Source organism: Maniola hyperantus, chromosome 4 (assembly GCF_902806685.2).
Source record: "Maniola hyperantus chromosome 4, iAphHyp1.2, whole genome shotgun sequence".
Taxonomy (NCBI): Eukaryota; Metazoa; Arthropoda; class Insecta; order Lepidoptera; family Nymphalidae; genus Maniola; species Maniola hyperantus.
In genome coordinates, this window is record NC_048539.1 from 3,591,291 (window position 1) to 3,617,784 (window position 26,494).

Here is a 26,494-nt window from a genome sequence, read left to right on the forward strand (position 1 = left end):
GATGGGTTCGAAACTAGTCAGGCTAACGTCGACTAAATACGTGAGTATAGCCGTTGATAGATATTATATATAAGAAATCCATTTTGAAAGCTACTCGAAATATTGATTGACACCTAAAATCGTGACTGAGTTTATTTTTATTAATTCTTGAATGACGGAGAAACAGAGTGTTTAATTAGGGTTCCGTACTCATAAGATCATAACGGGACCCTATTACTAAGACTTTATTGTCCGTCCGTCCGTCAGTCTGTCAGTGGGCTGCATCTCTTGAACCGTTATAGGTAGAGAGTTGCAATTTTTACAGAATGTGTATTTCTATGGTTTCTATACCTAACAACAATTAATCATAAAAATTTCTAAAACAACGCCTCAAAAATTTCAAAAAATTTAAATGTGTTATTTCTTATACGATGGAACGACACCATTCGCGACTCACACTTGGTCGATTTTTAGATGTTACTGTTATCGAAGTTTTAGGTATTTTGTATTTAGGGATAAATTAAAATATTTTATTTTATTCATGTGGTTAAAAAGAGAGTAGACTGATATTATATTCGGTTTGAGTTTTACACTAAAAAATTCGATGTTTTCGATCGCCTTGTCCTAGTTAATAGATTTTGCAGATGGCAACCCTATTTGTAGTGCACGTTCAATCAGGGCCTGCCATTGATGCCCTCTTGTCACGCCATTATAGACAGAGACAGCAATCAAATGGTCTATGAGTATGCTAGATAAGGATGGATGATGCCGTGGAATGTGAATATAGTAACTGATAATAATGGGGGTAGAGTTTGAGTTGGGGAGGAGGTAAAGTTATGGTTCCGTTTGCCTTAATATCTTTCCATTTAAAAAGAATAACTGCTGAGTTTCTTGGCGGTTCTTTTAAGTAGATCCTGTTTTCCAAACTGGTAATCATTGACTTATACATATATTACTTCGTATGGACAGGGTTATTGAACAAACAAAATGGCACCGACTAATTGGTGCGTATGCACCAATGCAACCTTAGTGACGTCTGGATTTCAAACGGGTCGTTCATTAGTATCTAAGAGGTTAGTTTTTTAAAGACCGGCAACGCATCGGCGGTTCCTCTGGTGCTGCAAATGTTCATGGGCGGCGGTAATCACTTAACATTAGGTGACCCGCCTGCTCGTTTGCTTGCTATCTCTATTTAAAAAAAAAGGTGGCGCTGATTTATTTGGTTTCCAAACCGTGAAAAATTTTGTTCGCTTGACCATGTCTTGTCATTTATATCGATGCTGGTACTATATAGAGACTAATGTCAACCATAAAAGCATTGGTAACAGTAGCTTATTGAGTTTTTTTTATATAAAAAATCGTTCAAGTGCGAGTTGGATTTACACACGAAGGGTTCCGTACCATCGTACAAGAAATAACACTTGTTTAATCATTTTTATTTTCATGGTGAAAGTTTTATTATTTTTTGCTATACCTAACGGTAGGTAATAGAAAATTAAATTTTGTGAAAATTTCAGCTCTCTACCTATTACGGTTCACGAGATGTAGCCCGCTGACAGACAGACGGACGGACGAATAGCAGAGTCTTATTAATAGGGTCGCGTTGGCACTCTTGGAACACTAATAAGTAATAACCATCGTATTATTTTTCACCACTTTTCAGGTGCTTTTCACACATGGAACCTCTAAAAGGAAAAAAGATGGCGAATGAAACTCCCATTATTTTTTATCTTCCCGATAGTAGTAGTTTTCGCTTCGGAGCTTTGAAGTTTACGGTTAGTAATAAAATAACAAGGTAATGGTTAAGTTATTGGCAATAAGCTCAAGCTGTATCAAACGATTTTAACCCTTAAACGATTGTAATTAGGGTGACTTTTCTAGACACGAAAACATTATGCATGCACTTTGCACAACGAGGAATAAAGGGAATATAAGTCTTTATAATGCAAACTTTATTTCGCAAATTAATGAGAGTCAGAATCTAATAAAAGCAAATAGTTAAACTATTCCTTCGAGACTAAAGAATTTAATGACTTAGGTCCATTTGCATAACAGCCAGTTAAAGTAACGTTACGGTTAGCGTTAAACTTTGACAACCAATTAAAAGCACAATGGTCGTTATTTTACTTTATCTTATACTAACCCTAGTGTAAATTGGCGTCAGGTAAAAATATATCTGCCTAGTGATTCGCTAGTGTCTAACACTGAATGATAGCCATCGAGCTCATTTGACATTTATTTTTAATCCATTACCTAAAGGTTTCGTATGAAAAATTATTAACCGACTTCAAAAAAAGGAGGAGGTTCTCAATTCGTCGGAATCTTTTTTTTTTTTTTTTTTTATGTGTGTTCCCCGATTACTCGAAAACGCCTGGACCGATTTTGAAAATTCTTTTTTTGTTTGAAAGGGTATACTTCAAAGTTGGTCCCATTTCAATTTGGTGAAGATCTGATGAACATCTTCGAAGATAGATACTGGAACTCCTCAACGGATAAGAGTAAATTGCTCGCGATCAGTGTAATAGCTTAGTAAACAGTAGATTTTTAACCAGTCATAGCATAATTCCATGGGGCCACTAAAAATTGTGAAATAAAAAAAATTTACAAAAAAAATAAAAACCGACTTCGTTACACAAACACTAAAAATTGAAAAATAATTTAATTTATTACCGATTATATTATGTATACAAGAGTTAATATAGTTCCATAATAATATTTTTTGGGGTCGGTGCCAATGAGGTGCCATTGTGGAGTCCCATAAAAAAAAGATTCCGACGAATTGAGAACCTCCTCCTTTTTTTGAAGTCGGTTAAAAATATGAAGTCTAGACGATTCGCGCAGCTAAAGCTAATTGGCACCGGCACCAAAAAGTATTATTATAGAACTATATTAACTCTTGTATACATAATATAATCGGTAATAAATTAAATTATTTTTCAATTTTTAGTGTTTGTGTAACGAAGTCGGTTTTTATTTTTTTTGTAAATTTTTTTTATTTTAATACCACTCTGTGAAGCAGCAATGTAAAACCAACCAATGGGGCCAATTCTCCTGTACACAATTTCTAAACCTAAACTAAATTAACAGGTTTAAATCTAGTGCTATCCTTTTCTGTAAGCAACATTATGATAGAGATAGCAATAGATTTAGACACATCATTTTAGTTTAGTTTAGAGATTGTGTACAACGGAATTAGCCACAATGTCAAAATAATATGAGCTCGGTGGCTAACATTCATGACACCGTTAGCGAATGACCCCGCTGGATTGCAGTAGGTAGGTACCTATGTATTATTGAACGAGATCAGTCTTACCTATTGTTAATGCAGTTAATAAAAGTTGATTGACGGACTAGTCGCATCGCGCATCAGAAATCCTTGCCGTCCCGCCTGGCTTTGTACAACCAAATAATTGATTTGGGAGAAACAGAGCAATGGATCAACGTGATTTTTTGCAAGGATATATTATAATTAATTAAAGACCTGGAGAGTGACATACCTAGGCTACTTACATTCCGTTACTACAAAGAGTTCAACCGTAATTTAAAAAAATCCACGGCGATGAAGTTTCGGCATCATCAAGTCGCTACATAGTCATAAGTTTGAAATCAATTCTCTTGAACTCAAAGTTCAGAATTTCCGTAGAATCAAGATATTTGTACTGTATAATTTGACCTCTATCTCCAACCACCAACTTGTACAACTCAAACAATCAAACTCTGCGGGTTGAATTCAAATTGAGGTAGGTTGCAGTTAGGGTTGACGCAGACGAAGGAATAGGATTTGAATGTCTCTCTCTCTCTCCCTCTCTCTCTCTCTCTCTCTCTCTCTCTCTCTATCTCTCTGTATTTTTTATGACCCCCATTACTGATGGTCGGGATCCCTCCACCAAGGAGCCATTCATTACGGAGGCAGGTGAGCGGGAAACGGAGGAAGGAGCGGAATGTTATGGCAAACTCAGTCTTCGTGTTATACTGGTAGTTTAATAGTAAACATGTGAAAAATGAGCGTAAGCCTCTTATTAATCCATTCAGTTACCCATTCCGTTGACCTTTACGAGGATTTCGACGTTGTAAATTCTATCACTTATCTTCAAAGCAAATATTGGCAGGAACAACGGTTGGTGCAAAACCAAAGAAAATAGCGTTTTTGTTCCACGTCCATTTGGTAGAAATCCCGGGAAAGCTCTCTAATTTTCTCAAGTTATTATCTACTTGGTGCAGTGGTGAGCGCTGTGGTCCTGTAGGTGGGAGGTCTCGGGCACGATTCCCCGTAGGGGCAATTTTGAAATGTTTGATTTCTAAAATAAATTGTCTCTGGTCTGATCTAATGGGAGGCTACGACCGTGGCTAGTTACCACCCTACCAGCAAAGCCGTGTCGCCAAGCAATTTAGCGTTCCAGTACGTTGCCGTGTAGAAACCGAGAAGGGATATGGGTTTTAATAAAAACTGTCATATGTCTTCCAAATAAGCCCTCTTCCATCTTAAACTGCATCATCACTTACTAACAGATGAGATCGTAGTCAAGGGCTAACTTGTGTCGGAACAAAAAGAATTCCGTTTATACGACAAAGTAAAATAAAGATGTGATGGAGTTTCAAAATTTGATTTGATTTGAGTTTCATAGATTAATTGCTGATCTTATACCTTTTTTTTTTGTGTGTCCTCTATACTTTCCTCCGACATGATGGTCGGAGACTTTTGATAGTTGACATGGCTTATTTTTTATTTTTTTTTGCCTTGCTTTGTTGGATGAGAATGAGCCGCTATGTTTTTTTTTTTTTAGCATTTCATTCATTATAAGAGTTTTTTATAATTATTTTATATGTATGTATATGTATATATTATCTAATATAATATAGCTATACCTACATATTTTCTTACAGCTATTTATTTTTACTTATGTTTATGTACATTTAATTAATTTCTTATTTGCTATTTACATTTTAATTTCTGTTTAATACTCATCTAGGTATGAATTACCTATGTGAATATTACCTGATTCGTGTGGCATTTCTTAGTCTTACTTTGTTTGTTAATTCTTCACAAAATTCTAAGAACCTTTTATTTACTTTCCTGCTGGCTATGATGGCGGATATTGTTTCTCTATTTATCTTACTTCCTATTGAGTATTCCAGGTCCATCCGCTTTCTACCAAATTTTGGACATTCTATTAAAATATGTAAAATCGACTCATCTGTTTCATCATCACAGTCACAGGTGGGGTTGTCCTTACATTTGAATCGGTATAGATACATCTTATACCTTGTACCAAACGTCTTTTGTACCATATTGTAACTTATCTCCGAATCCGATTATAATGTTGGCCACGAGATAGATATTATTGATGGCAGTACTTGCAGTTTACAGTGTTCAAACCAAAAGTGAAGTGTGTTCCATAGATTGTTATACTTTGACCAAGTAAATTAAAATCAAATCTATTTGTGCCCATTTACTATGTCTGCACGATGATATTGTGACATAAAGGGATGGTGGAGTATCAATTCGAGTTTCATTAGTCGCTGATCTTATCATCTTGTACCAAACGTCTTTTGTACCAAAATCTACCTAACTTATCTCCGATCATATCATGTTGGCCACAAGAAATATTATTATCGGCTGCAATTTACAGTGTTTAAAGTTTAAACCAAAAGTGAAGTGAGTTTCAAATTTTAATGTAAATGTACTTTGACCAATTAAATCAAATTATTCATATTATCAAATCACTAATCTATTTTGCAAGAATTGTTTTATCAATTAACTGTTCTTTATCAAATCATAAAATGAAGATACTTTGTATAATTCCCGGATGTTCTTTTATCGTAAGTACCTACCCTTAGCGAAATTATCTGGAATCTATTGAGTGGTATGGATTTATAACTTTTAACGGTAAGTGCTAATTTACTAGGATTAGGATGCTTCCTTGTTTCTATGAGAAGTCTCCCTCGAGCGCTGTATACAAACGAACTTTGATTATTATTTGAATACTAGATGATCCCCGCGACTTCGTCTGCGTAGGTAAGTTAGTCTGTCTAACCGTCTGTCCGTCTTTCCGTCGGTCGTGTCTGTCAAGGAAACCTATAGGGTACTTCTCGTTGTCCTAGAATCATGAAAGGCAGGGAGGTAGGTCTTAGGTATAATGAATGCCGTGTAGTGGTGTGGATTTAATAAAACTGCCAAAAACCTTCCAGTTTCCACTGCATCGGCACTTACCACCAGGTGAGATTGCACTCAAGGGCTAACTTATAACTGAATAAAAATAAAAATAAATCATCATCATCATCATCATCAACCAATAGACGTCCACTGCTGGACTTGTAGGGACTTCCACACGCCACGGTCTTGCGCCGCCTGGATCCAGTGGCTCCCTGCGACTCGTCTGATGTCGTCCGTCCACCTAGTGGGGGGTCTTCTAACGCTGCGTCTTCCGGCGCGAGGTCGCCATTCCAGCACCTTGGGACCCCAACATCTATCGGTTGTACAAACTATGTGCCCTGCCCATTTCCACTTCAGCTTCGCAACCCGTTGAGCTATGTCGGTTACTCTAGTTCTCCTACGGATCTCCTCATTTCTGATTTGATTACGTAGACAAACTCCAAGCATAGCTCTCTCCATCGCCCGCTGAGTGACTATGAGCTTGCTTATGAGGCCCATAGTTAGCGACTATGTCTCGGATCCATATGTCATCACTGGCAACAAAAATAAATATTAAATTCATTTCATCGTCAGTTCGCGATAACAAGGTCGTATGGACCGCGTATAGCGCGACTCTTACGCATTTCAGCGAGAAACTACTTGTCTACCTTTTAAACAGGTAAACTAAGGACACAGACCACCACCTATTGAGGCCCAATAGCAGGACACCCCCGATCACCAAGCTTAGGCAGTTGCTTAGCACAGAAGCCGTCCCACGCCCGTTCGGTACCCTCATCCCGCACATTGTCTTGATTACGTGGCTTTTGAGTCCACTAATAACAACAAAACATTTTCCTATGTCCCCCGCCAACATTTTACGATTTTGTTTTCATGCAAAACCTTGTATATGCGTACCCTTGAGGTTGAATACTCTGTGACTAAGTAAAACTAAAGCAGTGCATACTGCGCAGTAACTAGTACCTACCTATACTTTAAAGTGGTCCTTATGAACTTCTATGAATTTGTAGTACTTTTGTATTTCATTTCTAATCTCAGATAGGGCTCAATATAAGTCAAGTCTACTTTTCATAATGGTAGCATTCGCATTCGGAGGGAAAGATACAGTAGGACGCACAAATTGGTCGGGACCCGCAGTGTAAAAAGGACTTGTGATTTTTTTATTGATACGTTGGAAGGAAAAATGGTAATTTTTTTTACTCATTTTAATTTTTTTCTATATCGGTAGGTACTTAACTGTCTTTTATAAAAAGAAAAACTGACAGACTGACAATGTAGTGTTTCAGCTTTTACAATAGGTACGGAAACATTAGGTTTGTGGATTTGAAGGGTTTCTTTTGAAAAGAATTTTCTCTTGAAAAGTTTTGAGAATTTTCATCAAATTTCAATTTCAATATTCAAAAGCCTAAATCCACGCAAAAGTAATCGTGGGAAAAAGCATGATTAATGCCACAATAAAATACTGCCACTGCAGAAATAAAAGTAAGTAAGTATTATATGAGAGATTGCAAACTGATTAAAATTTTTAGTTACCTGTTTACAACTTATAGTTGACAAATACTCACAGAATTATTTCTTTTTTTCAGAGTGAAATCTTTCGATCGACATCAAGTAATGAGTTTGAAGAAGAATTTTTGCAAGCCCATAATGAATATAGACGTAAGCATAAAGTGCCACCGCTTGAGCTTAGTAAGGAGTTATGTAAATATGCTGAAGAATGGGCTAAAACTATTGCTAAAAGGGGCAGAGTAGAGCATCGGGGCCAACATAAATATGGAGAGAACATATTCTACGCTTGGTCGAGTGATCCTAACTTTGTAATAACTGGAAGGGTGCCTGTAGATAAATGGTACAGTGAGATCAAATGTCACACATTTGGAAGAGAACCGAGCAATTTAGGCTCGGGACATTTTACCCAGGTTGTGTGGGAAGATAGCAAAGAAGTCGGTGTAGGTGTTTCGAGGACCAATCAAGGTCAAGTTTACGTAGTGGCCAATTATTTCCCACCTGGCAACGTAATGGGGAGCTTTGCTCGCAAAGTTCACCCACCTGTGAACTAAACTTGGAGACATGTTAGCTTGGACCAAAGAGATGTATGTACATTCCAAAAAATAGATTCTTTTATTATTAGGGTAATAGTCAGTATATTTTATTGGAAAACATTTTACATTTAAATATACAAATTAATGATGATAATGCACATAAAAAATACATTATCATAATATTATTTAAGATATAGATTTTTATCGTTCAATTATTTTATATTGTACCTACGTTATATTTAATTGAATTTTTGATATTATAAATATATTATACCTACCAATTTTGTTATAAAAATGTGTTTTATTGTAGTTACTTCTATTTGATATACATATATTAATAAGCCTTATGTTATTTATTACTCTGAGTCGTTTTAAGGGTTCCTTACCTGAAAAAGGAAAAAATAGAAATTTTATGTCTGAGTGACTGTCTGTCTGTCTGTCTGTCTGTCTATCTGACAGACAGACAGACAAACAGTCAGACGCGTCTGTCAAGAAAACCTATAGGATACTTTTCGTTGACCTAGTATCATGTAATTTGGTGGTTAAATAGGTCTTATAGCATGAGTAAAGGAATAAATCCGAAAACCGTTGTGTGCGTACTGCGTAGTGCGTAGTGCGTACTGCGTAGTAACTAGTACCTAACTATACTTTGAAATGTTCTTTGTGAACTTCTACGAATTTGTAACACTTTTGTATTTTATAACGGCAATCTTGCGTATCAAATTCAGTTATCGACATCCATTGATAAGCATTAATCACAAACAAAATTAACAGAGGAACGAGTAGAGTCATTTATTTTTATTTCCATAGTCATTTTAGGGTTCCGTACCTCAAAAGGAAAAACGGAACCCTTATAGGATCACTTTGTTGTCTGTCTGTCTGTCTGTCAAGAAACCTACAGGGTACATCCCGTTGACCTAGAATCATGAAATTTCAGGTAGGTAGATCTTATAGCTGGACATTTGGGGGAAATTCTGAAAACCGTGAATTTAGGGTTAGATCACACAAAAAAAATTAAATAGTGGTCATGAACTAATAATTAATATTTTCAACTTTCGAAGTGAGTGACTATATCAAGTGGGGTATCATATGAAAGGTCTTTACCTGTACATTCTAAAACAGATTTTTATTTATTTTTATGCATCATAGTTTTTGAATTATCGTGCAAAATGTCGAAAAAATACGACTGTAGTACGGAACCCTCATTGCGCGAGCCTGACTCGCACTTGGCCGGTTTTTTTTTTGGCACCTACTCGTTAATATTACTCTTAATGTTTCATTTAAATTAATTTAAAACATCTTTATTGTTACCAAAATTACAGAGAGTAAGAATACAGATACACTTAAAAAATAAAGGGCGACTTTGCCACTAAAGTGATCTCTTTCAGGATCTTTTCATACTTATAAATTCACTTAATGTTTCAGCAGTTATTGACGTTAATAATTTTCATAATGCAAATTTCCGATCACATTAAGTTTAATTTGAAAAGCCTATTTTAGTATAGATTAATTTTCACTTTCTTGATGATGATTGCGGGCAAATTATTTAGCTTTAAAATTGCCAGATTCCTGCATTATAATCAAGTGCTAAAATACGGGACATAGGTCGTTAGTCTCTCCTAATTATGCCCGCGAGTTTCGTACAATGTTCCTAAATTTTGAGCTTAATTTGCCAACGCTGCGTCGTGTTTCCAACAGTTTTGTGAATAGTCAATTACCTTATGTGGTACAGTGTGTACAGATATCGGTACCGAATGCGATCACGAGTTCGCTGCAAAAAAGCTGAATTTGTGCGATTCTTGTTGCAACAATGCATTGTAGCCAATAGTGAGCGAGCGTTAACCAATCAGAGATGATTGCGATCGTGACATTGTAGCTGTCATTCTCCCGCAATCGCGCAGCTGTCTGCAGCGTACTATAAAACACTATGAAGATGCCAGCTTCTATTGGCCGGACCTCTTGTGGCGCCCTCTGAGATCAGTTTTGTCTGTCGAGTGTGGATCCCCATATGGATCCCGTGGATATTGTGCGTGGCTAGCTGATGATGCCTACAACTTCCTCCACGTGTAGCTAAGTTTTCAAAAATCTTTTGGAAACATTGACTCTTAATTTTGTTCAAAAACGAAATAAAATTACAGTAAAGTTTCAACAGCTTTAATTCAGTTTTTTGCCCATGTTGTAAAATTTTATCTTGTGCAATTTCCATGTTTTGTTCACCAGTTCCTTGGATTTTTATTCTGCTCTCTGACAATCGCGGATTATGTAGGTACACACCGTGACTTCAATGGGTCAGGAGAGTCATGCCGTTTTTGCTACGTGTTGTATCAATTTTCGTGACTTTCGTGTTTTTGCGAGCTCTTTGTGTTAAGCGATGCATCATTTTCGGAATTCCGTTAGGCTTGATAACTTAATTACATTTGTACATTTGTTGCCATTGTTCTGTTTGATTTGGATCAGTATTTTCTCATGTTTGGGACGGACAACGCGTTTGTTTAGAATCGTAGTGCTTTAGATGCGAGATCAAAGTGTTAATTTAAAATTAATTTACTAATTGGATATTATATTTGAAATAATTGAACAAGATAACTAAATATTGGCGCCGATTCTGTTGTCTTTCTCTAACCTAAATTTAGAGTGTCTGCATCCTTTTCTTTTTAATATTGCTAAAAAGGACGGAACATGAATTTTACATTTAAAGACTCTAAATTTTAGTGCTCGCTACAAATTTAAATAGTAGGCTCGCGACTGGAAGCTAAAGTCACGGAGTTTGACGTGTCTAAATTAATTTTAAAACTGTCAAACTGTGTCTGTCTTTTTCATATTACATTAGTAAAAACGGAATGCGAATACTCTAAAATTAAGATGTGTTCAGAATCAGAAGGTAACTATCTATTTAAAAAAAATTAATAAGTAACTATCTCTATTCTTATGAAGTACAGTTTAGCGGTCGTAAAAAGTAACAGACAGATAGACAGACTTACTTATATACGAACTTATAGTAGCAAAGGATAGCAATTTTATTTAACTTACAAAAAAAATATTTTTTCATAAAAAAAACTCCATTCATTCCTAATCTCAGATAGTGCTCAATATAAGTGAGTTAACGTTTATCGCCTAATGTCCCTTTCTAATGTATGAGTGAAGAGAAAGACGGGTGATTATTGTGATAACACTACTAAATTTCATAATGGTAGCATTCGCATTCGGACGCAAGGATACAGAAGTAGGGCGCACAAATTGGTCGGGACCCGCAGTGTAAAAAGGACTTGTGATTTTTTTATGGATACGTTGGAAGAAAAAATGGTAATTTTTTCACTCATTTTTTTTATTTTTTATTTCGGTACTTACCTTTTTCTTTCTTTCTGTCTTTTATAAATATACTTGCTTATGCTCGCGACTTCGTCCGCGGAGACTACATAAATTTCAAACCCCATATTTCACCTTCCCCTTAGGGATTGAATTTTCAAAAATCCTTCTTAGCGGATGCCTACGTCATAATAGCTATCTGCATGCTAAATTTCAGACCGATCCGCCCAGTAGTTTAAGCTGTGCGTTGATAGATCAGTCAGTCAATCAGTCAGTCAGTCAGTCACATATTCCTTTTTATATATTTAGAAAAACTGACGGACTGACTATGTAGTGTTTCAGCTTTTTTAGTAGGTGCGGACACATTAGGTTTGTGGATTTGCATGAAGGGTTTCTTTTGAAAAGAAATTTTCTCTTGAAAGAGTTTCAAGAATTTTCATCGGAATATTTAAAAGCCTAAATCCACGCTGAAGTAATCGTGGGGAAAAGCATGTTTACATAATTTACTTATATAAACACTTAAGTTGAATATTTTTAATGGATTATTTTAGAAGGCTGTTGACTAATTTGTGTTGTTGTTAACTTCTAAGAAAATTCTTATGTTTAATGCCACAATAAAATATTAAATCTTTTCTAATGACACACTGCAGAAATAAAAGATGATAATTATTGTATGATAAATTGCAAGCTGATTAAAATTTTTAGTTACCAGTTTACAACATATTAGTTGACAAATAAGTTTTGCACATATTTTTGGTTCTCATAGTAGATCTACTAAATAAAATATTTAGAATTTCCACCTGAGCGAAGTAGGGGCAGGTCAGCTAGTGTTCAATAAGTTTGGGCAAGCATTTTTTTTTTTTTTAATTTACAAACAAGTTAGCCCTTGACTGCATTCTCACCTGATGATTAGTGATGATGCAGTCTAAAATGGAAGCGGGCTAACCCACACCCCTTTGGTTTCTACACGGCATCGTACTGGAACGCTAAATCGTTTGGTGGCATGGCTTTGCCGGTAGGGTGGTAACTAGCAACGCCGAAGCCTCCCACCAGACTAGACCAGAAATTTAGAAATTATATAATTCGAAACCCTTGCCGGGATCGAACCCCTAATAAGACTTATCACTGCATTAGGGAGGTCGTTTTTTTTAAAGAATTCTAATTATTTTAAGTAGGTATTAGTAATTACTGAAATAAGCAGTTGGACATCCATCCATCATGAAATAACAAAGTCAAAGAAAAAAGGTAAAGGTAGGTAATTGTTAGTAACCGTTTTGGTACTGAACCCTAAAAAATAAAAGCAAGAAGCACTCAAGTTAAACATGTGCGTCTGTGTACGTTTTTTTTGTGCAAAGCTTCCGCGAATTTTTAATGAATGTTATAACTCTTAACTGTGTTACTCAAATTAGTTGCATTGACCAAACTTCCTGAAAGTATACATTAGACTAGCTGACCCGTCCCGGCTTCGCTCGAGTAGAATTTTTGAAAATGGAGGGACGGGGGGGTTTAGCAGGACCTTAACCAAATGCTTTCATAAGAGAAAACTATTGCTCGGCTTGATGGGGTTAGATTTTACCTATCGATTTGTCATTAAGACAGAATTCAACAATAAACGGGAACACGAGCGCAGTGAGCGCAAATTTTAATGAGATCAGCGATCACAAAATGTAATTTTTTAAAGCATCTTTTGAATGTATCAAAGTAGAGTGAAAAGCTAGCAGACGGACAGATTGACACTTTCGCATATTTGTAGTACGGATTATATAGTACGATTCCTTTCTGATGATGGAGGTGAGAGGTGGACATTGGAATTGAAGAGTGGAGAAAAATCTTTTTCCACCTTAACTCCATAGGCATGGCTTGTGACTAAATTCTAATGCTATTTTCTAGTAAATCCGCGGGAAATAACTTGTTTCTTGACCCAATAACAAAGACCCGTGTACCCGTTTCCTAATATAGCAGATTAGTGCAACCGTTCCACTTGATCCTTAATTAATATTGCTGGGAACGTCGGCGGTACTGAAGTGTAGATCATACCACTACAATTATACCTATTCCTCTGCGCCACAGAACTAACACCAAACCTAATATCTAAATATATAAAATGAAAAGGTAACTGACTGACTGACTGACTGATCTATCAGCACAGCTCAAACTACTAGACTCATCGGGCTGAAATTTGGCATGCAGATAGCTATTATAACGTAAGCATCCGCTAAGAAAGGATTTTTGAAAATTCAACCCTTAAGGGGGTGCAATAGGGGTTTGAAATTTGTGTAGTCCACGCGGACGAAGTTGCGAGCATAAGTTAGTTTTTTTATTATTTTTATTATTAAACTTATAAAAATTATATATTATTACTGCTACATTCAGTGCCACAAAAACCACAGTCGGTTTGACTGAGCACTGTGTTAACTTAATATAGTAAAATATATAAAATGAAAAGGTGACTGACTGACTGACTGATTGACTGACTGACTGATCTATCAACGCACAGCTCAAACTACTGGACGGATCGGGCTGAAACTTGGCATGCAGGTAGCTATTATGACGTAGGCATCCGCTAAGAAAGGATTTTTGAAAATTCAACCCTTAAGGGGGTGCAATAGAGGTTTGAAATTTGTGTAGTCCACACGGACGAAGTTGCGAGCATAAGTTAGTTTTTTTATTATTTTTATTATTAAACTTATAAAAATTATATATTATTACTGCTACATTCAGTGCCACAAAAACCACAGTCGGTTTGACTGAGCACTGTGTTAACTTAATATAGTAAAATATATAAAATGAAAAGGTGACTGACTGACTGACTGATTGACTGACTGACTGACTGACTGACTGATCTATCAACGCACAGCTCAAACTACTGGACGGATCGGGCCGAAACTTGGCATGCAGATAGCTATTATGACGTAGGCATCCGCTAAGAAAGGATTTTTGAAAATTCAACCCTTAAGGGGGTGCAATAGAGGTTTGAAATTTGTGTAGTCCACACGGACGAAGTTGCGAGCATAAGTTAGTTTTTTTTATTATTTTTATTATTAAACTTATAAAAATTATATATTATTACTGCTACATTCAGTGCCACAAAAACCACAGTCGGTTTTACTGAGCACTGTGTTAACTTAATACAGTAAGTATAATATAATAATATAAAAGTTGTAAACTAAATCTTTGAAAAGAGCAACCACCGAGCTTCTTGCTGGTTCTCGGTAGGAAGGCATTCCGAACCAGTGGTATAGATGCATTTGACGATTCAAAAGTATATACACGTAAAACCAGTGCGAGACGGCGACATGCCACAGGGCCGTATAAATACAATAAAAAACCGGCCAAGTGCGAGTCAGGCTCGCACAACGAGGGTTCCGTAATTCAGTCGTATTTTTTCGACATTTTGCATGATAACTCAAAAACTATGATGCATAAAAATAAATAAAAATGTGTTTTAGAATGAACAGATGAAGACCTTTCATATGATACTCCACTTGATATAGTTATCTTACTTAGAAAATTGAAAATACTAATTATTAGGTCATGACCACAATTTAATTTTTTTTGTGTGATGTAACCACAAATTCACGGCTTTCAGATTTTTCCCCAAATGTCAGCTATAAGATCTACCTACCTGCCAAATTTCATGATTCTAGGTCAACGGGAAGTACCCTGTAGGTTTCTTGACAGACCGACAGACAGACAACAAAGTGATCCCATAAGGGTTCCGTTTTTCCTTTTGAGGTACGGAACCCTAAAAATGTACCTACCAAGAATTGTTTCGGCATAAGAAAGATCCCAATGAAGGTAATCAAAATTACATTTTCCATTTGTAGCATACTACATAAATGTTATCACTTTTGCATAAAACAGCCCTAATACCGGGTAGGTACGTGTAGCCCATTTAAAGCAACTCATACAAAAAAAATCGGTTGAATGCGCATCGGACTCGCACACAAATGGTTCCGTACAATCGTACAAGAAATAGGTAACACTCTTTTTTAAAAAATTTCATGAAACCAAATAAAAAAGTTATTGAACTAGTTATTGAACTCAAATATTTCGAACTCAAATAAACTAATTGAACTAGTTATTGAACTCAAATAAACCCCAGTGTAAAAACGGGCTTTTCCTAATAACCTCAAAATCGAAAATGTTTTTGAGAATTAATAAATCCTCAGAAGTATCCGTTGTTTTAATTTGCTTTCTAGGAAATACACTACACTCTACAAGTCAATGCTTTATTACGGTTGGTTCATAGGCAAACTTTGTATGAGGGCAGAGCAATGTCCTTTTTATTATTTGTTGTATACCGGCAGTAGAAATACTCATTCTGTAAAAATTTCAACTATTATGGTTCACAATATACAGCTCGCTGACAGATGGACGGACGGACAGACAGCAGAGGCTTAGTAATAGCGTCCCACAGGTAACTTTTGGGTATGAACCCTAAAAATGTACAAAAATAATTTGAAAGAACATTTTTCTAGCACCTGCTATGCAAATAAGCTTTTCTGAAATTGCAGCGTTCTTGTACCAATACAGCTTTTTTCAGTAGAAATTCAGCGCTGGACTAGTAAACTATAATGTTGCTGGAATACAATAAACCGGCCATTATTTCTCGTAGGTTTGTCGCAAACATAAGTAGGCACTCGTAAACGTGTTAGGGTAAGTTTACACAACGCTGGGTGTCATATTGAAAGTTGGGATGGGTGACCTAAGGCCACTTGCACATGTTACGACGTCAAAGAATTTATGTGGGATTACTTCGTCCACGTGGACGAAGTAATCCCACAGGTTCCAGAAAGTAATCCATCAGGTTTAAAAAAACCAGAGCTAACTGTTGGATTTTCTGAGATAAATGTAGCCTAGTCTGTTTCTAGGATGCAAGCAATTTTTGTGAAAATTTCCATCTCTCTCTAACTTATAATCAAAATCGATTAAACAGACAGACACTTTCGCATTTACCATTTTACTATAGATCAATTAATGGAAAAATTCAACAATTATAAAACGATTACCTAATTATAAATCATCATCGTCATCATCAGCCTGTGGATGTCCACAGCTGGACATAGGCCTTCCCTAAAGAGCGCCACCACACCCGGTCCTCAGCCTTCCTCATCCAGCCATTTCCCACAAAGCCTCTTTATATCGTCGGTCCATCGTGCTGGAGGGCGTCCCACACTACGCTTGCTTAAACGCGGTCTCCACTCAAGGACTTTCCGGCTCCAACGGCCATCGCCTCTACGACAGGCATGACCTGCCCACTGCCACTTCAGCTTGCTAATAGTTTGGGCTATGTCAGTGACCTTGGTTTTCCTGCGGATCTCCTCATTTCGGATCTTATCGCGCGTTGTGTAGCAAAGCTACGGAAAAACTCACATAGTTTTGAAAATACACAAAATTATATTGTGATAAGTTTTGTATGATGCCGCCAGAGTAAAGGTTTACTTTTGAGCCGAGCGTCTGTGGCATCAGAAGCGACGCATCAGTGACTTTGAATTCTGCCGCTCGTCACGGCCTCTCTGACGCAGCGACACTGACCTTACAGCCGCTCGACTCAAAAGTCCACCTTTAATCGCCAATGGATCGAATACGTCATCATAATTAGAAGAACCGATGCATATTGGATATTGGGATCCCAAGGTGCTTGAATGGCGAGCCCACGGCATTGAAGGACCTCCACTAGGTGGACAGATCAAGCGAGATACTGGGAAACAATAGACGCAAACAGCACAAGACCGTGTTCTGTGGAGTTCCTTGCAAGAGACCTATGTATGTCCAGCAATGAATGTTGAGCGCTTGAAATTAACTACTTACGTCTCACTATTAGGATAAACCAGGTACTTACTATTAGGATTACTTAGGATAGAGAAATAATATAGAATTGCGGAGATGTAGGAAGCCTTATTCTGCGTAGGAAGAAAAGGCTGGCAAGTTTTGTTTATCCACTTTGGGGTCCCGCAAATGGAAGAGGAAATGATAAGTACGCACTTTCCTAAGTGCTTAACAAAATTGGTACTTTATCGCGAAGTTATGGGAAAAGTGAAATTACAGTTGATTCAAGTTTCTTTCTGTTTCTACAAAGAAGGTCGGTATACCGTTGAGTATTTATAAAAACCAAAAAGCAAAAAGCTACCAATAAGTAAAACTTACTTTTCTACAAGTTGGCTATTATATACTCAAACAATTTCAGTTTAGTTTGGTGTAGGTATACCCGATTTATTTCGCGTTTTTCTGTGGGAACTCAATTTTCGAAGATAAAAAGTCGCCTATGTCACTTTCCATTTCCCCAAATTTACTTATCCATGTGAAACAATCATGTCGATCTGTTTTTCAGTTAACTAAAGTGATGTCCAGCGATCTTTAATTATAATATTGTAGCACTAGAACCTCAGAATCAGAGTAAAGTGAACCTAAATGATATTTCATTTAGGCCATAATATTTTTATCGAAAACCCATTACTAGTGATTGCGGAAATGTATCGAGTGCATTAGTCATTGATAAATCTGTTTCGAAGGGCTAGGGCCGATAACAAAACATTAATAGCAATATTTCTCTGTGGATATTCTTATTTATACGAAATATGATTTTTATTTTTCCTTTTCTAGTTTCACTTTAGACCAAAGATAGCAGACAGAGTTGAGTCTTTTGGCTTTATCTAAGTATAATTTGACCACTGAAATTACTGAAAAACAAAACACGGAAGACGCGTCCGCATTTGGGCGCGCCTGGGCTTGCCAAGTGTGGCCGCTGTTATGTTTAGTCATCAATGTCTTAACTTTTGTTAACGAATTTTATAAATGTTAAATAGAAGCAGGCGTTACTTTGCGGAAGTCCATGATATACAATGAACCAAAAGCCTAGTTTGCTATAATCCGCGGAAAAGGTCGAATCTGTATGGCGCAACATGCAACATGCGAAATGCACCACCCGCCCTCCCACTGCTAAACATGCAGGAAGAAGCAGCCACCAGGCAAGCAATACGCACCACCACCACGCAGCACCACACAAATCCCAAACACACTCGACGCACGTTCGCCCCGACACCGGAGTATCCTCAGGAGATGTAGACCTTACAATACTTTGCAATTGTGCATTGTAAGGCACACGCCATGTAAACGGCTTTTAAGCACCTCTTTTAATCATACATTATTATCCTAGCAAAAGATTCTTCCTCCTTCCTGTGTTTTCCTTACACAAATGGCTAGTACATGGATACAATTGTCAATATACCATATTATGTCATCTTTAAATAAAACTCCGTCATTCTAATAAAGTGGAAATAATTTTGATAAAATTGTATGAGTAATTTTGAGATAACGATGTTTGTTTGTTCCTTACTATATGATACCGATTAGGTTTAATCATTTTTTATGTTGAATTAGTTATTGTTCATAAATTTTTGTTGTAAAACTGATAAACGGGCCAACACCGATTGGACACACTAAAAATAAACTAAATCGACAAAAGAATTTTACAAAACTCTTGATAAGTTTTATCAAACTCAAAAACGCACTTTGGACTGGTATATTTTTCTAAAAAAAAATACTCACAGAATTATTTCTTCTTTTCAGAGTAAAATCTTCCGATCGAAATCAAGTGATTTTGAAAATGAAGCTTTGGAGGCCCACAACGAATATAGAAAAGAACATGGCACTCCACCGTTAGTTTTAAATAAAGAAATTAGTAAAATAAGTCAAAAATGGGCTGAAGAACTAGCAAAAAATGATAAAATGGCCTATAGCATTAATCAAACATACGGAGAAAGTGTTTATTGTGGTTGGTCACCAGATCCGAATGTAAAAATACGAGCCAAAGATTGTGTTGACAGATGGTACGATGAAATCAATGACTACTCTTTTGGTAAAGAACCTGATGTATTAAACTGCGGACATTTCACGCAAGTTATATGGAGAGGCACCAGAGAACTTGGAATCGGAAATGCTAAAAGCAAATCTGGTAAGCTGTATGTAGTCGCCAATTACTATCCTCCAGGCAACTTCGGCGGTCAATTTGTTAAAAACGTTCCTCCACCTGGCGCGAATCAATTCCATTCTGTCTCAAGTTATAGTTCTTCGATTTCTCTAAGAGAATCAAATAACAATATAGAACCACCGTCTCCTAATTACAGGAACAGCAAAAATCTTAGTGATTATGCATCAGATTTGGTAACAAAATTTAAGTCTACTTCAATATCAGACAACAAGTTTGAAGACGAATTTTTGCAAGCCCATAATGAATATAGACGTAAGCATAAAGTGCCACCTCTTGAACTGAGTAAGAAGTTATGTAAATATGCTGAAGAATGGGCTAAAACTATTGCTAAAAGGGGCAGAGTAGAGCATCGGGACCAAAATGAATATGGAGAGAACATATTCTACGCTTGGTCGAGTGATCCTAACTTTGCACTAACTGGAAGAGTGCCTGTAGATAAATGGTACAGTGAAATCAAATGTCACACATTTGGAAGAGAACCCAGCAATTTAGGCTCGGGACATTTTACCCAGGTTGTGTGGGAAGATAGCAAAGAAGTCGGTGTAGGTGTTTCGAGGACCAAGGAAGGTCAAGTTTACGTAGTGGCCAATTATTTCCCACCTGGCAACGTAATGGGGAGCTTTGCTCGCAAAGTTCACCCACCTGTGAACTAAATTTAGAGACATGTTAGCTTGGACCAAAGAGATGTATGTACATTATACATTCCAAAGAAATAGATTACCTATTTTATTATTAGGGTAATAGTCAGTATTTATTGTGAAACATTTTACATTTAAATATACAAATTAATGATGATAATGCACATAAAAAATAGATTATCATAATATTATTTAAGATACGTGATTTTTATCTTTCAAATATTTTATATTGTACGTTATATTTAATTGAATTTTTGATATAAATAGGTACCTACCAATTTTGTTATAAAAATGTGTTTCATTGTAGTTACTTCTAATAATAGCTATTAATAAGCCTTGTTATTTATAACTCTAGGAAAAAGAACCCTCGAACGATGAAGTGATCCTATGATCACTTCATTGTCTATCCGTCTGTCTGTATGTCTGTTCGTATATCGTGTCTGTCAAAAAAACCTTAAGGGTTGACCTAGGGTCTTATAGCATAAGTAAAGGAATAAATCCGAAAACCGTGAATTTGTGGTAGCATTACAAAAAAAAATATCTTGTCTCCTGATGACTCCGACTCGCTTCGCTCTTCTGCTCTTCGTTTCACTAGGTCTCGTGGATTCACGTCATTATTCAGCTCCTTCGTGAACTTCAGTCGCAATTCACAAAAATACTCATGGAGTGATTTTTTTTAAAGGTAGGACAGATAAGTCTGTGTAGACTGGGTGATAAAATTTCATTTTAATTTTTTACTATTCAGACTTCACCGTGTCTCTTAGTTAAAACCTAAATATTAAGCATTTGCTTGAAAAAGTCTGAAATTAATGATTAGGTATCACAGACCATTACTACGAAAAAGTAAATGCTGAGTTTCACTGGAAAATTTCAAGATTTATTGCGGTTCGAGGTTTTACAGTAACAAATACCTACACAGTGTTTTTGTTACTCTTCAATTTCACGGTTTGCTAACTTAGTTAACATTAAACAAACGTATAGCAAACTTAAGTTATATTAATTATACATACAAAAACAATTAACTGCGATTACACTGCGATTTATGACGCGAAATCATTTTTGAACTCTATTTTCCAAGTGTTAGAGTCTAAAATAGCGTGTTCTGAAATTTGAAGATCGTTAAAGACATTGTTAGTGACAAGGAAAATGAGAAAAGTCTTTTGATAAAATAACTAACATGAAATGTGCTATTTTTATGTGTTTTATATTATTTGTAAGTTACATTATCAATTTTTCTTTAAAAAAATCTAAATTGACTATTGTCCGTTGTGAAAATGAGCTTTTCTTAATTGGTTTAGATCTCTCATCTTTACCTAGGTACTTACTTTCAACGAATTCAGGCCAATATGAACAGTGAAAGGTAACAATAAAAAATAGAGAGACACACTATCATAAAAAAATTATAAATATAGAATCAACTGATACCTACTCTATTAAAGGGCAAAAGAGTAGATATAATATAGACGATACTTTCTAAAGTTCAGCGCTCCATTTATTCCTTAATGTCCTTCAGAGAACAATATAATCCTTAGATGCGAGCTTTTGCTGTATTTTCTACTTCGAAAGGTTTTCAATAACATTATATTTTTTTAGAACAATTATATATCTCTATTAGTAAGTAAAGATGTACGTGTTATGGATTTAAGAAGGTTCATTGACTTGATTCAAGTAAGTACTTTATTTTTATTTTATCCTAGCCCTAAGACATTCCCGGCTTAGATATTTTATCCAATAATATGAAAATTGTAAAAGAAAACCAATTTTGAATAGATGGAAGCATTGATATAGGATTCTTTATCGAAGGATGGAAGGATATGGAAAAATATGATTATAAAATATTATTTTGATTGATAAACGAGAGGGTGTAGAACTCGTAGAACTGAAAACTAAGGTATAATGTGCTTTGGAGTATCTGTCAAGTCAAGTCAAGTCATGTACCTTCCATGTACTTTGCATAGAAAGCGACACACCTAAAACGCAACTGAAAATTTGGCACGCGTAGCTATCTGAACAACGCCGCCATGTTCCATCGTATAACGCGATGAATAAGGATGCTGTGTAAAGTTCCATTTTTCGGCACTGTTTTGATAAAAGATGACTCTGTAATGCCAACCGAACACTTTGACAAAAATCCAGCCATCTAATTTTTAATTCAGGAAGATGTGAGCTCTAAGCCCTAAATGTAAGTTTACAAGTTAACATTAAGTGACTGTGCGGAAATCTACCAAAATAATATAAAGACGTCAAGTTATGAGCTAATTAACAAGTTTGTTGTAAGTAATCGAGACAGACATAAGTAGAACTTTAACTTGAAAACTTAAACTCAAACTCAAATTTATTTATTGTAAATCTGGGTAAGCAGATGAGCTGATGTTACAAAAACAAAAAGGTACAGCCAAATTCTGCCTATTAGCATGCAATATGTTATGATATACCTAACAACGTGTTACTAGTTTTGATAAATTTGGTCACATTAAATTAAGTTATACTAACTAAAGCCTCTTAAAGTAAAATTACTAATAGTGTAATTGGGCTCTGTATCTGTTCTAATTAAATAATAATAAAGATACAGTACATTATACAAATTTTTAAACAAAATCAAAACAAGCTATGTTAACCTAAAGTTACTACAAGTTTACTAAATTTTGTTTCGCGGTGCGTGTCTGCTTGCTATACATCTATTTGGCATTTGGGCACTCCAAAGGTCAACTCGGAGTGCATAATGATGTTAGGGGACAAAATCCTATTGTAAAGCAAACGAGTTTTCTCAAATTGCCAAACGTACTTAGCAACAAACCGACTTTGTGACTGGTTACTGAACTCTGAACTTAGTTAACTAGATTTACTCATGCCATCAAGTTTAATGTCTAGATTCCCAGACATAATATAAACGAAAAACGCACGCAGAAGTTATTTCCGCGTACATTTTAATATTCAAATTGGGGCGGAAATTGGCCCGGGTTTTTCCCCTCGGTTTGTCTCTGGCTAATTAGGTAAACAAAAAGTTACTAATATTTACTTACCTACTAGTATCTAACTTTCGCACCCGATAAAGGATAAAAGAATTTAGGAAGTTTGAAGTATGAAGTCGCTCTAACTCAAAGGCTTGCGCGGCATCCGCTTAAAGTGAAACGCAACTTATCTTCAATAATCTAAAGGTTCACAAAATAACTGAATGATGAGTATGAATGTATGAGTGGATACTTGCTTGAAATTTTACACGTCGTAGCTTTCGTCTACAACGCAGCGCTTATAAAATAATACCTACAGGATATTATTAAAACGCTATCAAAAACGAAGACAAGTCAATCATTATGATTCTTACTGATAAGATACCACAAAAAACGCGAAAAAAATGAAAAAAAATTAAAAGTTATATTGCAAATGAAACATCTCACTGACGCTAGAGGTCAACAAACGTTGCGTAAATAGGTGCCGCGGGATAAATGCCACATCGTAGGCGGGGCGTTGACCTCGAGTTCTGCACGCTATACATTGCTGGTTTGGAAAATACTAAAACAACAAGTATAAAGCAAATGGTTATTGGTATTGGATTGTATTTAGGTAGTATAACGTTAATTACAACCTGTACAGATACAGCCTAGCGGCGATTACGCACTGCACTTCCGTCATCCGAGTTCTATCCGTCATCCTTGAGAATACCAGCGATTATCTACGACATATTATGTCATAAGCTCCCATACAAAACAAAAAGGCACGTATTTTCACGGTTTCGGATCGGATGAGTGCGTAACCGCCGTAAATTGATATTTTTAGAGACGTCAATTCCTCGATAGTGATGAGGACATTCTTGATATACCACAATCGGTAGAGGATCTTCCCGAAGCTGAACCCATACAACCAGGCCATACTTTGTTACGACCTTCGAGAGGGATGTTGAAATCTTCAGTGAAATTCCCTCACAAAGACGCCGGAGACATGGCCGTGTATGGAAATTTAAAAAATCTAGGAATAACGTAAGTAGAAAGACCATGATTCTTAAGTGGGTGGATGAAATGAAAAATGAAATGGAAATATACTTTCATCGTCATTATTAAAATACAGTTTATTTTAATTAAGTTTAATACTTACTTCTAAGCACAATTATTTCATTAATTTTTTCATGATTATTCCTTCATTGCATAGCACATTCGTACGAGTAGGTATAGGAAGGTACAAAAAATAAGCACAAAGATTACTATTGCTTACAATGAGGCGGTAAACTACATCTTATCATAATATGAGCGTCGTTATGCAGAAAGCGACCAACAACGTTTTTTGGGAAAATGAGTTATGATGCCCACGGTATAAGATTTATTCTTCTTCACCTTACGCAGAGACAAGCAAACTTCTAGACATTACCTACCATACTCGAGATAAAAGGAGATGGACAAAAATTGTATGGAGGCGTGCCCCAGAATGTACAGAGATGATAATATTTATGTGCCATTTAATAAATGTACAGAGATGATATATCTGCCATTTAATAGTAAAAATCTTCTATTTTTTTTAAATCAAATACAAGTTAGCCCTTGACTGCAATCTCACCTGGTGGTAAGTGATGATGCAGTCTAAGATGATAGCGGGCTAACCTGGAAGGGGTATGGCAGTTTTTATTAAACCCATACCCCTTTGGTTTCTACACGGCATCGTACCGGAACACTAAATCGCTTGGCGGCACGGCTTTGCCGGTAGGGTGGTAACTAGCCAAGGCCGAAGCCTCCCACCAGACCAGACCAGAAATTTAGAAATTATAAAATTCCAAACCCCTGCCAGGAATCGAACCCGGGACCTCCCACTATTAAGACCACAGCGCTCACCAATGCGCCAGGGAGGTCGTCAAATCGTCGTCTATTTTAAGAAAAAAAGTCGCATGTTGTTTTGCAAGCGTTGCATTAAGTTCATGGGGCAAATTTTGTCCATCTCGTTTGGTCATGAGATAAATGAGACCAATAACGACTATTGCCCATTTTTTGTGCTAAAAGCGATAAAGTCTAGCAAAAATTCAGGTTTAGCAACCATCGGCGTTGGACTAGCTTCTGCAAACATATAAATTGTGTGATAGTATGCTTTACTAATTTGCAGAAAGAGGCCATTGCAATAGATCGCTTTATGCAAATTAAGGAATGGACTTTTTGTTATTTCTTTTATTTCTATTTTTCTTTATATTGCTCAATCTTTATGGAAGCAGAAAATTCATGTATCTTATCAATTTATAGATTTGGTAAAACAAGACAACGGTTGCTCTATACGAACTTTAGGAAAGCGGAAAGTATCCTGGTAAGCATAATAACTTAATAAGATATCTATGTTAGGAATCTGAAGATCATGAACCTTGAAAATTTATGATGAATTACTCAAAAGACTCTTTTCAGACCTACTTGTTGGAGAAAGCTGTACGAAACATTCGAAAGAAAAAACATTCAGCTCAACAGAAAAGGTTTGTACCCATAACATACCGTAAATGATGGATCATAGCGAGACCAATAATTAATCTATGTGATGGATATTCTTTTATTGAAATAAAAACTAGCTTATGCTCGCGATTTGTCCGCATGGACTACATAAATTTCAAACCCCTGTTTCACCCCATTAGGGGTTGAATTTTCAAAAATCCTTTCTTAGCGGATATCTAGGTCATAATAACGCAGATAACATGCCAAATTTCAGCCCGATCCGTTCAGTAGTTTGAGCTGTGCGTTGATAGATCAGTCAGTCAGTCAGTCAGTCACCTTTCCATCTTTCCTTTTATATATTTAGATTACACACTACAGTTTGATGTTTTTTATACAGGAAACCTGTGGTAAGTTTTTATAAATCACCAACATTTTTAAGACACTTTATTTACGTGTTGATTTAGGTTTTTCTATAGATCCTATTGGAATTTTCAAAACACTAATACTTAGGGTTTAAATAAACTATACGTTGATATTATCAGTAAGTCAGTTTATCCTTTTTATCTGTCGGTGAAAGAATTTTCAGAATATTATCATTAGTTCCGGAGTTTACCCCCTAAATCCTAATTCCAAACTTACAAACTTTACCAGTGTTATTAATGCAGACAATATTATGTATTAAAGTTATTTACTCAACCGTAAAGGTAGGTAGGTACGTAAAAGAAAAGTTATAGTCCTTTAATAGTTATTTTGTTATTATTAATTAGTTGTTTATAGTCATTTTGTTAATATTTTCATTTCAGGTTATTATTGAAATTGATCCAGCGAATTTAAAACAAAATATGGCGTATGATTATCCGTAAGTACCTACCTACAAGTGCAAAAGTAGCTTCTAGCTAGTACCTTATTTGAATAATGTTTTTTTTAAATAGAAATAGTGAGCAAACGAGCAAGCGGGTCACCTGATGTTAAGTGATTACCGCCTCCCA

General features: G+C 36.0%; 3 protein-coding genes across 4 annotated transcripts in view; all 3 read left to right on the forward strand.

The window, feature by feature from the left end:
* The first annotated feature begins 7,173 nt into the window (after positions 1-7,173).
* LOC117981965 (Golgi-associated plant pathogenesis-related protein 1-like) lies at positions 7,174-8,467 on the forward strand. Its single transcript, XM_069509834.1, has 2 exons — positions 7,174-7,316; positions 7,717-8,467. The coding sequence occupies exons 1-2, from the start codon at positions 7,314-7,316 to the stop codon at positions 8,188-8,190; spliced, it is 477 nt and encodes a 158-aa protein (XP_069365935.1). The 5' UTR covers positions 7,174-7,313; the 3' UTR covers positions 8,191-8,467.
* Positions 8,468-8,655: 188 nt separating this feature from the next.
* On the forward strand, positions 8,656-20,125 carry LOC117981820 (uncharacterized). Of its 2 annotated transcripts, XM_069509797.1 has the most exons (3): positions 8,656-11,475; positions 18,288-18,449; positions 19,051-20,125. In XM_069509797.1, exons 2-3 carry the CDS (start codon positions 18,384-18,386, stop codon positions 20,122-20,124), a joined length of 1,140 nt encoding a protein of 379 aa, XP_069365898.1. In that variant the 5' UTR covers positions 8,656-11,475; positions 18,288-18,383; the 3' UTR covers position 20,125. The 2 variants fall into 2 exon arrangements, with proteins under 2 accessions (XP_069365898.1, XP_034823918.1); XM_034968027.2 differs by lacking the exon at positions 18,288-18,449.
* A 1,590-nt stretch (positions 20,126-21,715) lies between these two features.
* Positions 21,716-26,494, forward strand: part of LOC117981967 (uncharacterized) — a 29,379-nt gene continuing 24,600 nt past the window's right edge. The window contains exons 1-5 of the mRNA XM_069498441.1: positions 21,716-21,777; positions 23,887-24,086; positions 25,329-25,389; positions 25,485-25,549; positions 26,309-26,337. Coding sequence (XP_069354542.1) covers positions 21,745-21,777; positions 23,887-24,086; positions 25,329-25,389; positions 25,485-25,549; positions 26,309-26,337 — 388 coding nt within the window. The 5' untranslated portion in view covers positions 21,716-21,744. The remainder of the gene's footprint in view (positions 21,778-23,886; positions 24,087-25,328; positions 25,390-25,484; positions 25,550-26,308; positions 26,338-26,494) is intronic.

Coding starts and splice junctions, on each gene's coding strand:
- LOC117981820 (XM_069509797.1), top strand. CDS start 18,384: ATGCAACATGCGAAATGCACCACCCGCCCTCCCACTGCTAAACATGCA. Junction 18,450..19,050: donor CAGGAAGAAGCAGCCACCAG/GCAAGCAATACG, acceptor TCTTCTTTTCAG/AGTAAAATCTTCCGATCGAA.